At 34.0% G+C, this 11,521-nt stretch overlaps 1 protein-coding gene across 1 annotated transcript in view; it reads left to right on the top strand.

Annotated features, from left to right (window-relative positions):
- LIN28B (lin-28 homolog B) overlaps nucleotides 1–11,521 on the top strand; it is a 100,475-nt gene that overhangs the window by 37,206 nt on the left and 51,748 nt on the right. Inside the window, exon 3 of the mRNA XM_011360711.1 lies at nucleotides 9,848–10,032. Coding sequence (XP_011359013.1) covers nucleotides 9,848–10,032 — 185 coding nt within the window. The remainder of the gene's footprint in view (nucleotides 1–9,847; nucleotides 10,033–11,521) is intronic.

The raw sequence follows: 11,521 nt of genomic DNA, 5'->3' as shown, positions 1-11,521 counted from the left end.
TTGGTCATTTAAATACATACACAATGTCAATTAGGGCAAAGTGGTTAATAGTGTTTTTTAATATCTTACTTTCTATGTGATTTTTTTTCTAGTGTTATCAATTGGTGAGAGTGGTGTATTAAATAGCTCTCAACTATTCTTACTTTGATTGGGATTTGCCTACTTATTGTTCTCAGTCTGTCAGTTCTCGATTTATGCACCTCACAGCTATGTCACATTTATGATTATTATGTCTTAATTAGTTTTACTTTATTATGAAATCTCTTTTATTTCTGGTATTACTCTTTGTCTAGAAGTCGACTTTTCCTGTTATTAACATAGCTGTAGCCTTCTTATTGCTGATTATTTTAATGGTATGTTTTTTCCATCATATTTTCAATTTTTCTCTATCTTTAAAGTAGCTCTCTTGTAAATAGCACATAGCTCTTGCTTTTTAAATCCATTCTAAAAAATAAATTAAATAAATAAGTAAATAAATAAATAAACAAACAAATAAATAAATAAATCCATTCTATCGATCATCGCATTTGACTTGGAATTTAAGTCTATTTACACTTAATGTATTTATATATATGGTTTGATTTAGATCTATCACTTGTCATGTTTTGTTTATCCCATCTGGATGTTTTTTGTACCACTTTTCTTCCACTTCTGCCTTCTTCTGTCTTTTTTGAAATTCTGTTTTAATTCATACATTGGCTTTTTGACATACCCATGGTCATCTAGATTTTCTCCAATGTTGTCTTCTAGGAGTTTTATAGTTTTGCATTGTAAGAATAGATCTTTGATCCATTTTAAGTTAGTTTTCGTGAAAGGTGTTAGGACTATGTCTACATTCACTTTTTTTAAAAATGTTTTTTTAATTTTTCAATTATAGTTGACATTCAATATTATGTTAGTTTCAAGTGTGCAACATAGTGATAAGACATTTATATAACTTATGAAGTGATCACCTCTATAAATCTAGTGCCCATCTGATACCACACATAGTTATTACAATGTTATCGACTATATTCTCTATGCTGTACTTTACAGCCCCATGACTATTCTGTAATTACCGATGTGTTCTTCTTAATCCCTTCCACTTTTTCCCACATCCCCTGAGCTCCCCTCCCATTTGGAAGCCATCAAAATGTTCTCTGTGTCTATGAGTTTGTTGCTATTTGGTTTGTTTATTTTATTTTTTAGATTTCACTTCGCCTAGTATCCTCTAGGTCTATCCATGTTGTTGCAGATGGCAAAATTTCATTCTTCTTATGGTTGAGTAATATTCCATTGTATATATGTACCACTTCTTTATGCATTCATCTATTGATGGGCACTTAGGTTGCTTCCATATCTTGGCTATTGTAAATAATGCTGCAGTGAACATATGGATGTATATGTCTTTTCAAATTAGTGTTTTGAGTTTCTTCAAATAAATACCCAGAAGTGGAATTGCTGGGTTCTTCTTTGTGTCCTGTTATAGCCTTTGTTTTAAAATCTATTTCGTCTAGTATAAGTATTGCTAACCCAGCTTTTACTTTTGTTTCCATTTTCATGAAATATCTTTTTCCATCCCTTTACTTTCAGTCTCTGTGTCTGTGTCTTTGGAGCTGAAGTTAGTTTCCATAGGCAGCATATGTAAGGGTTTTGTTTTCTTATCCGTTCAGCCACCCTGTGTCTTTTGATTAGACCATTTAATTCACTTATATTTAAAGTAATTGTTGATTGATATGTAGTTATTGACATTTTATTATTTATATTTTTGATCTTCTTTCTTCTTAAAGAAGTTCCTTTAACATTTCTTAAAGAAGTTCCTTTAACATTTAACATTAAAGTGATGAACTTTAGAATTTTATTATCTGGGAAACTGTGCTTTTATTCTAAAGGATAGCTTTGCTAGGTAGAGTAATTTTGGTTGTAGGTCCTTGTTTTTCAGCACTTGGAATATTTAATGCCAATTTCTGTTGAGAAATCAGCTGACAGTCTTATGGGACCTCTCTTGTAGGTAATTAACTGCTTTTCTCTTGCTCTTTTAAGACTTCATCTTTAACCTTTGGCATTTTAATTAAGATTCTCTTGATTTGGGCCTCTTTGGGTTCTGCATGTTTGGGACTCCTTTGCCAGGTTAGGGAAGTTTTCCATCATTTCTTAAAATAGGTGTTCAATTCTTTGCTCTCTGTCTTCTCCTTCTGGTGCCCTTATGATGCAAATGTGAGTATGCTAATGTTGTCCCAGAGGCCCCTTAAACTGTCCTTATTTTTTGGACTCTTTTTTTCTTATTGCTGTTCTGATTGGGTGTTTTCTGCTACCTTATCTTCCAAATCACTGATTTGATCCTCTGCTGTATCTAATCTGTTGATTTACTCTAATGTATTCTTCATTTCAGTTATTGTAATCTACATTTCTGACTGGTTCCTTTTTTATGTTTTCTATCTTCATTTTTATGTTTTCTATCTCTTTGTTGAAGTTTTGCTGAGATCGTTGAGCATCCTTATAACCACCGTTTTGAACTCTGCATCTCATTGGTTGCTTATTCCACTTTGTATAGTTCTCTTTCTGAAGTTTTGTTCTTTTCTTTCATTTGGGACATGTTTCTTTGTCTTCTAATTTTGGCTGCCTCCCTGTGTTTGTTTCTATGTATTAGAAAGAGCTACTATGTCTCCTGGTCTTGGTAGAGTGGCCTTATGTAGTATGTGTCTAGAGCACAGTCTCCCTGGTCACCTGAGCTGGGTGCTCCAGGTGTGTCCCTTGTGTGGGCTGTGTATGCCCTCCTGTAGTTGTTGTGTTTTGATTGCTGTTGGCATGAGAATAGAGGGATTGATTTTCAAGATGATTGGTTGTAAGGACTAGCTGTGACTACATTAGGAGGAGCTGTTATGCAGGGGTCGACCCTATGGGGCAGGATACATGTTGGCGGAGCTCTGGTGCCTGCCCAGTCTTCCCTTTTGGTGTGTTGTTTGTAGAGGTGATTGGGTGGTGCTCTGGTGTGGTCTGAAGCTGGCCATCAGCTTTGTTGGTTCTGTGGCCTCTCAGGAGGGTCTCGGGTGCAGGCCAAGTTCAGCTGCTGCCTATGTTCTGCCCAGGGCCACTCAATATGAGCTACAAAGTGATCTAAAGATAGTTGCCACTTGTTCTGGGGTTGGAGGTGCCCAGGAGAGGCTAAGCTCTGAACCGAGGCCAACTGCTGCTAGTGCCGGGCTTGGGGCTACTTAACAATAGGTACAGGGCACGCCAAGGCAGATGTTGCTTGTTTGGGGTTTGTGAACTTTTGAGAGATTTTAAGAAAATCCACAGCATGAGCCAAGACAGGCCATTTATATGGAAAAGCAACTGGAGGTGGCTTAGGTAGGCCTGCAAGTTGGGTAGGGTGAATGAATGGTGTTAGTTGGAGTGATGGGGACTGAGATATGGTGGCTGCCTGTGTCTGCATGCTGGGTTGAGGGAGGGCTCAACAAAGGAGCAGTGGCTACTGCCAACCTCTGTCTGGGAAAAAGCTGCCCTCCAGCCCTTGCCCCGAAGCCAGGCAGTTCAGTCTCTTCCCATGTGTGTGTCGTTGGTGCCTTTCAAGCTGCTGCCTCTCGAGCTGCTGCCTCAGCACTGGAGCTCAGAGTGAGTCAGTCCTTCAGCAATTAAGTCTCTGTGTTACCTTTAAGAGGTAACTAAAACATTTTACATAAATTTTTGAAAAGGTTTTAAAAGTTAAAGCATAAAAGATTGCATGAGTTACAGAGGAAGGCCTACCAGAGGCCTATAAGCTTGAAGATTCTAAAGCTTAATATTGTGATTATGGTAACGAAGGATGAAATATTCTAGAGAGTATTAGCCTAGGCATCATGCTACAAAAGGGCTTTTGGTATCAAAGATCTGGCTCTGAGTCCTGGCTCTACTATTCACAAGATATGATCTTGGGTCTTTCAATTTTCTCATCTGAAAGAGAGTAAGTCACAGCTACTCTCCCTTGATCCTCACCACCCTCATTCTCCCCTGTGCCTTGAATTTATATTGAGCACCCCGCTATCTTTCAAGGATGGTTTTAGGAATGTGGGGATGTATATGCAAATGTGTGACATTTCCTTTTAGGAAGTTTGTAGACTTATAATAAAAAAGACACATTATAAATGCGGTATAAGTGTTATAATGATGATATATGTCAAGTATAATTGGAACACTGGAAAAGGAGTACCTATATTTGCTCTAGAATGTCATGAAAGGCTTCAAAGATGAGATAATGTTTAAACTGAAAATCGGTAATGTGCAGACATTTGCCAAGTGGGAGTAGGGAATGAAGGTAGGTTGGATCAAATAAGATAACTGAAAGCATTCTGCACAGTGCCTGTTAATGAATAGATTCTTGATACCTGTTTGTTTTCTCCTACCTCTCTTGTACTTATATCAGCAGGTAGAGGAGCAGACTGGATTCTTATAAAGATAATATATAAACTATTTATTGAGCTGCTATTCAGTGTCCTTGACTTTTACATTAATTCTTTGGAATCTCACAGTTACTGGACCTTGATATTTTTTATTCTGAGAATATATTATTGTCTCCATTTTATAGATAAAGAAACTGGGGCTTAGAGTTTTTTGACCATGTCTCTAGTTATGTAGCTTGAGGTTTTAAGTAGTAGGATTAGGATTCAAACCCAGGATTCCAATCCAACTTTAATCCCTGGATGCTTTCCATTATGCCTTTTTAAATGCTATTCCAGAAGTGTTGTCTGTTTTAGTGTGTCTTTCCCAGTTTTGAAGTGCAGACCAGATGGAAAGACTTACTTAAGACTTTCTTTAATTTCAAGGAAGAAATTTCAGGAAAGGTAGACAAATCTTAATTGGTTTTGATCCTATTCATTGGAAATTTAATGATTTGACTGGGACTTAACTGTATTTTATCTATGTAAGTAAAATTCTGTAAACATTGACTTCCATGATGTCACCATATTTCTTTTAGCATTTGTTTTCTTTCGGGATTTGAGTTAAGTAAGAACTAAAATCTTGCTTCTCTTCAGTAAATGGAGAAATGTTAAGAATGTTTAAAAGGAAATCCCTTTACACTCCCAACATTGACAAAAAGTATTTACCCATTTATTTTTATCTATGTTCACATAGACAGAGTGAAGTCATAGAATTTAAAAAATTGAAGTCCTATATAAAAGGACAGAGTTCTGTGTTCTGTAACAAAGAAAAGGGGGTGACACACTCAGCGATAAGCAGTCTGTCCATGGTTGTACAACACATTAATTGTGGAGCCAACACCAGATCCCATAGCTCCTGACACTTAGTCCAGTGATCCTTCTGTTGTGTTCTATGTGCCTCAGGCTTAATAATTCTTGCAGATAAGTCAAAAGTATATAGTCCTTAAGAGTCTCAGCCATTACTCATTAATATTGTGTGATATTACCACTGCATATTGTGTAATTATTAATTGCCTTTCATTAATTCTAGATTTTTCACTGATAACTTTGAAAAATTAGTCTTTGATTATAAAAACTTTAAAAAGAAATGGATGTATTTGAATTTTCATTATGTTTTTTCAGCTTTTCAGCCTACTAATATTATCTGTTATTCCAGAAATACGTTTATATTTTAACATAACTGTATCATCTGGCTTTATTACTAAAATCCTTCTACATTTAATTTTTAATTATATATTCATTATACTACCAAACATTGGAGAAAAATCACTTAAATTTATTGTTGTTATAGTTAGAGAAAGTCAACTCTCAAGATATTAATCGACTCATTCAAGAGTCAATTAATTTTTTTGTTGGTAAAAAAAAAAAAGCCAGATTTTGATTTTTAGAATTGTTGTCTCCCAGCTGACTGTGTTGAAGTTATTTCATCACTTTCTGTGATGAAGCACTTGAAGCAGTCTCACAAAGATGTTTGTGCTACTCTTAAAACATCACTATCTGTTTTAACAATAAGTTGTTATATGAGGTAAGTAATAATTTATAGCAGGTGATATATATGACTGCTGAAGTGTTTTGCAAAACCAATTCCTTCTTTCTTTTTTTAGTGTAGTTATAACAATTTCTTGCTAAGTCTATGACAGTTACCTTGTAACAGGTATCCCCACCTACATTCCTCCTGTCTCCACACATGCACGCTGCCAAAGAAACTATATATTTTATAATACAAACTTGATCTTGCTACTTGTAAAAGCAAAATAAGTATCATTAGATCTTTATTTTAGACAGAGTAAAATTAATATATCAATCAACATTTTCCATGATCTGGCTCTAACTTGTATTTTCCTGCTTCATTTTACCCCCATCACAGTAATACAATTAACTAAGCTTTTTGTCATCCGCAAAAGTGTTTTAATTATCCTCCTGCACAAGCATATGGTTAAACTGTTATCTTAGTTTGGATTACTACCTTCAATCTCCATTGCCTCTTTTCGTGCACTCAAAAATTTACCTCATGTTTAAAAGCTTCCATACTGCCTCCACCCAGTATGGGCCTCACATTGGTATGCCCTATAGCTTTTATAGGAAAATTTTCTTATAGTATTCATTTCATAATTTCTCTTTTCCACCTTCCATATTCTCTTTCTCAGGAATGCTAGTTCAAGTTGGATATTTGTTCTTATGGATTCATCCTTTGTAGTTGTCTTTTCTCTCATATATTTTGTTTTGAAGGGGGGTCTGTTTATTCTATGTCCTGAGATATTTTCTAACCTTTTACTTCCAACCCACTTAATTTCAGCAAGCATTTAAAATTTTCTGAGTGTTTTAAAATTATCTGGTTGTTTTTGTTCTTGTTTTATTGATGCCATATTGTCTCAAATATCTCTGGAGATACTAATTGGATGGTATATAAAATTTCTTTTGTTCCCTCATTTATCTTGGCCTTTTTTCATTATGCTGCATGTTTTGTGATTCTTGGTTGACCCTTCAGATGTATGAATGAGAGGTAAGAATGAGGGATAGGAATGATTTAAGGTTGAGTGGGTAGGGAGCCAGCTCTTGTACCAGTGGCCTCTTAATTGTTAGAATGAATAGGGGTTTGTATGTCGGATCCAATATTTCACCAGTTCCCCAGATATTTCCTTCAATCTCTTTAGAGAAGGGCATCAAGTTATTTGCCTTAGAATATGAATGGTCTCACCTACAACTTGAAAAAGATATTGTAGATTTTTAAGACAGGAGACTAACAGGCTAAGGTTAATTAAAAGAATATGCTGGTGTGGAAGACTCTATGGAGTTGGGAGGAAACTTGATGTCGAAACATCAATGAAGAAACTATTTAAACTTATCCAAGTAGAAGATAGGCCCTGAAGTAGGTCCAGTGAAATGGTTGGAGCAGATGAAAGAAATTAAGAAGATAGAATGCCCAGATTCAATAAACGGTTTGAGTAAAACTAAGGATTAGAATCAGCTTGACTAGAAAAACTGAGGCACCTTTAATAAAAGTTGTGAATGCAAAGAGAGAAGTGGATTTTTGTGAAAACATGTAATGAGTCAATTCCCTATCTTTCAACAAATCTTTCTCACCTGTGTAGCAGCAGTTTTGGGTATAATAGCAAAGATAGGATATTCTATGTGAATCATCTTTTTTTTGCCATCCCACTGTAGTTTCTTAAGGATATTGTTATTATTTTTTGTGAAGTATTATATATCTAAATTATCTTATGTACTAATATGGGGAAGGATAAGCATATGATAGAATTTAAGAAATATTTTTGTTCAGGATGTCATGAAGAATATACAGAACTTAGTGGTCCATAAGAGCTGGAAATTTACTTTAGATGTGAAATGTCCAAATCTAGATTATTAATTATAAGTTTACTTATTGATACCTATCAAAAATTATAATAATGGAAAATGAAACCAAATTAAGTTGGAGAAAGTGCACGTGAACGTTAGGAACTAAGAGGAAATAAATAAGTGATGGAGTTTTTAGCACAGAAACAAAACATATGAACATATGATAGCTCTAATTAAAACTGTCCGTTCTCTTAATTGCAGTAGTTGACCTGTGCTCCACTTCATCTGATTTGATAATCTGCACTTTCCTGAGTGGAGAGTGAGAAAGGGAATAAAAGCAAAAGAACTATTTATAATTAGTAAGAAGAAAGCTTAGGAGAAAAAACAGAAGATTTGGACATGTTAAAAAAGCTTCAATAATTTTTTATTTTAAAGAGGTAGGCAGTTGTGATTTTTTTCCTTCTGATTTCGACATAGCATTAGACAGCAGAAAAGGTGCTGCCAGTTGCATACTTCTACATCAAGTATGTAGCAGTGTCAGATGATCTGCACTTAGAAACAGGTTAAAAACCCCGTTTTCGCTTATCATTACTTTCATAGTGAATAGTCTTTTGCATTGAATTTTGAAGTATTGTTTTTATTTGTTTCATGTAATTATTTGGTTATATGTAATTATTTAACTGCTTTTTGAATAATGGACTTGGGAGGGGTGAAGATTTTTCTGGTTCAGTATTTCCTTAAGTATACTTAGGGACTTGGGAGGGGTGAAGATTTTTCTGGTTCAGTATTTCCCTAAGTGCTTAAAAAGAAGGTCTCTGGCATCAATTATGTCGGGAAATTGCTAGGTTAAACACAGTTAAACAAGATTTTTATTTCAGTGGGGGGTGGGGGAGGGTAGGGCATCTCAGAAACTTTAATATGCTAATATGACATAAGGAGAAACAATATACTGTATAGCATTTCACAAACTTATTTGACCACAAAATCCTTTCTCCATGGAGCCTTTTTGTGGAACCGCTGTTCCTCAGAACACATGTGAGGAAATTCAAATCCCTTGAATTTACAGATAAACAGAAAAGAGATAAAATGGCCCACTCAAAGCTGCATAGCTATTTATTTAAAGAACTAGACTTGAACCAAGGTCTTCTACCCTATTTAGTTTTATTTCCTTTTGCCCCCAAATTCAGAAAAGTCTTTAAACACTAAATGATAGTTCGAATTATATCTGTAAAATATACACAAGGGCATTTGAAGAAATATATAAAACTGACAGTAATTTTTAGTATATTTTGAATTGGCATGTTGACTTTGACAAAAAGATAATATTGAAAGGTCAAATTCATATTTGTAATGAGGTTACACTTTTATAATCAGGAAACTTGTTCCAAAAATCAACTATATTTCAAATTATAAAAATCTATTTCCTTTTAAATTATAAAATTCTCACACAGTACGATCATGTATATATAAAAAAGCTTCCCCACTTTCCCAGGAAAAGATTGGAGAAAACAACTGTTTATGGTTCGTTGTCTGTTGTTCCAGACCCCATTTCTCCATAAAGAAACATGTATCTTTTAAAAACTTCTTGGCATAGATGGCATTATGGTAAACATACTCTTCTTTAACCTTAATTTTTTTAAATCAACAATATTACATGTTTATTTTCCCATATTAATACATGTAGATCATCTTTTAATTGCTCAATAATATCACATTCTATAACTCTTCTATAATTTATTTAATCAGTTTCCCATTGATGGACATCAGAGTAGTTATAATTTTTTACCAGACAGCACTGTGGTAAATTTTGATGTAGGTCTTTTTTTTTTAACTTTTGTGTGAATATGTAGGAGAGTCCTTGAAGTGGAATTGCTGGGTCAAAGAGCATACACATTTAAATTTTTGTAAATATTGCCAAACTGCCTTTAGAAAATGGTATTAGTTTATTCTCACTGCCAGCATTGCAACAGGAAACTTTAAAATGGTATAACTTTCGCTGAACTTAAAAAAAAAGAAAAAAAAAACACTATATTTCGCAATGGGTAACAGAGAGTATCTTGCTATGTTAATCTTAAAATTATAGAGATGATTTATAAAGCATTGATAATCATGATCTCTCTTTCTTTCCCCCTCCCTCCCCTGCTTCTTTACAGAGCAAATTATTCATGGAAGGATTTAGAAGCCTAAAAGAAGGAGAGCCAGTGGAATTCACATTTAAAAAATCTTCCAAAGGCCTTGAATCAATACGGGTAACAGGACCTGGTGGGAGCCCCTGCTTAGGAAGTGAAAGAAGACCCAAAGGGAAGACACTACAAAAAAGAAAACCAAAGGGAGATAGGTAAGTAATCATTTTGCTTTGTTGGTTGATCAGTTTATTTTTTGGAAAAGACTTCCGAAAATTTATTTACAGTTTTATTATGTTATCAGACTTCATGTAGTCTAGCCAAAATGAAATAAAATGCCACCACTGTGTAGTTGAATAAAATTTATCAGGAATATAGGCTGTCTTGCAATTTGAACTATCTGCAGAATATACTGAACTGAGCACTCGGCACTGAGCGCTTAATAGTCCCCTGACCACCATTTTCACCAGACTTTTCTGACACAAGTATGGTTGGAGTTTCCAATAGACAGAAGTGCCTGTCTGTACATCCAAACAGTGCACCTGTTTTTTTCCAATGAAAATACACTTATTGTTTTGCCTGTTTTTAAGAGATAACTCATATAGAGAAAATTCAAATAGTATGAAAAACTATAAAGAAGTCAGGAAAAAAATCTCTGAAATTCCTAAGTAGAGGTAAGAATCATAATATATATGTAATTTTTTGAAACTTGCATTTCTTTTGCACTGAACAGTATCTCATGGAACATTTCATGTCAATTATTAGCACCTGCATAAATTCCCACAGTGTGACTATATCAAAATTTAATAAAACATGGCTATGTTAATGGATATTTAGGCCATTTCCAGCATTTAAATTTCATCAATAACACCACAGTGGAATCCTTATATGTACTATTTTGAAAAATTATCCGTTTATATGTTTAGAATCAATACCTAATAATGAAATATCTAGATCAAAAACTGTGCAATTTAAAGATTTTGATATCTATATCCAAACTGCTCTCCAGAAATGATTAAGGACATATAAACAACCCCTCAAAAGTAAGACTACTCGTTGAATGATGCTATGTTTTTAATCTTTCCCAGTACATAGGTTAAGAGATGCAGCTTATTTTTTTTCTTTGAATCCTTTGATTAGATTAGAGATTTAATATGTTTTATGGTAATTGTAATTAAATTTTTTCTCCTATGAATTGTATGTTTCTTATACTTCGTTCATTTTCTATTGAGATGTTCCTTTACTATTATTGATTTGCAAGTTCTTTTTGTATATTTACAATGTTAACCTTATCTCAAATACATAAGAAATATTTTTTCAGCTTCCGAAGTATATTTTAGCTTTACTTATAGTGACTTAAAAATAGTGTTGAAGCTTTGAATTTTTATACAGATAAGGCTGTCACTCTTTCCTTAATGCTGTCTGACTTGATAGCTATCTGGCTTTCTAAACTACCAAATAAAAATATACTTTATACACCTATATTTTCTTACATATTTTTTTTAACTTATCTTTTGCCTTTACCTATCTCTTCTCTTTGTATGTAATTTGTTTTTAAAGCGAGAACTATAAGGATCTAGCTGTTTTTCCTCTCCAAATTGCTAATTATCTCTACAGTATCTAGTCCATATTTTTACACTGGTTTGAAAAGCCATTAGTAAGAAAATAAATTCAGTTTTCATCTATATTTTAAGGAGCTAATTT

This window comes from Pteropus vampyrus, unplaced genomic scaffold (assembly GCF_000151845.1).
Source record: "Pteropus vampyrus isolate Shadow unplaced genomic scaffold, Pvam_2.0 Scaffold58, whole genome shotgun sequence".
In the NCBI taxonomy this organism is placed as follows: Eukaryota; Metazoa; Chordata; class Mammalia; order Chiroptera; family Pteropodidae; genus Pteropus; species Pteropus vampyrus.
The sequence above is the reverse complement of the archived record's forward strand: the minus strand, read 5'-3'. Positions and strand labels throughout refer to the sequence as shown.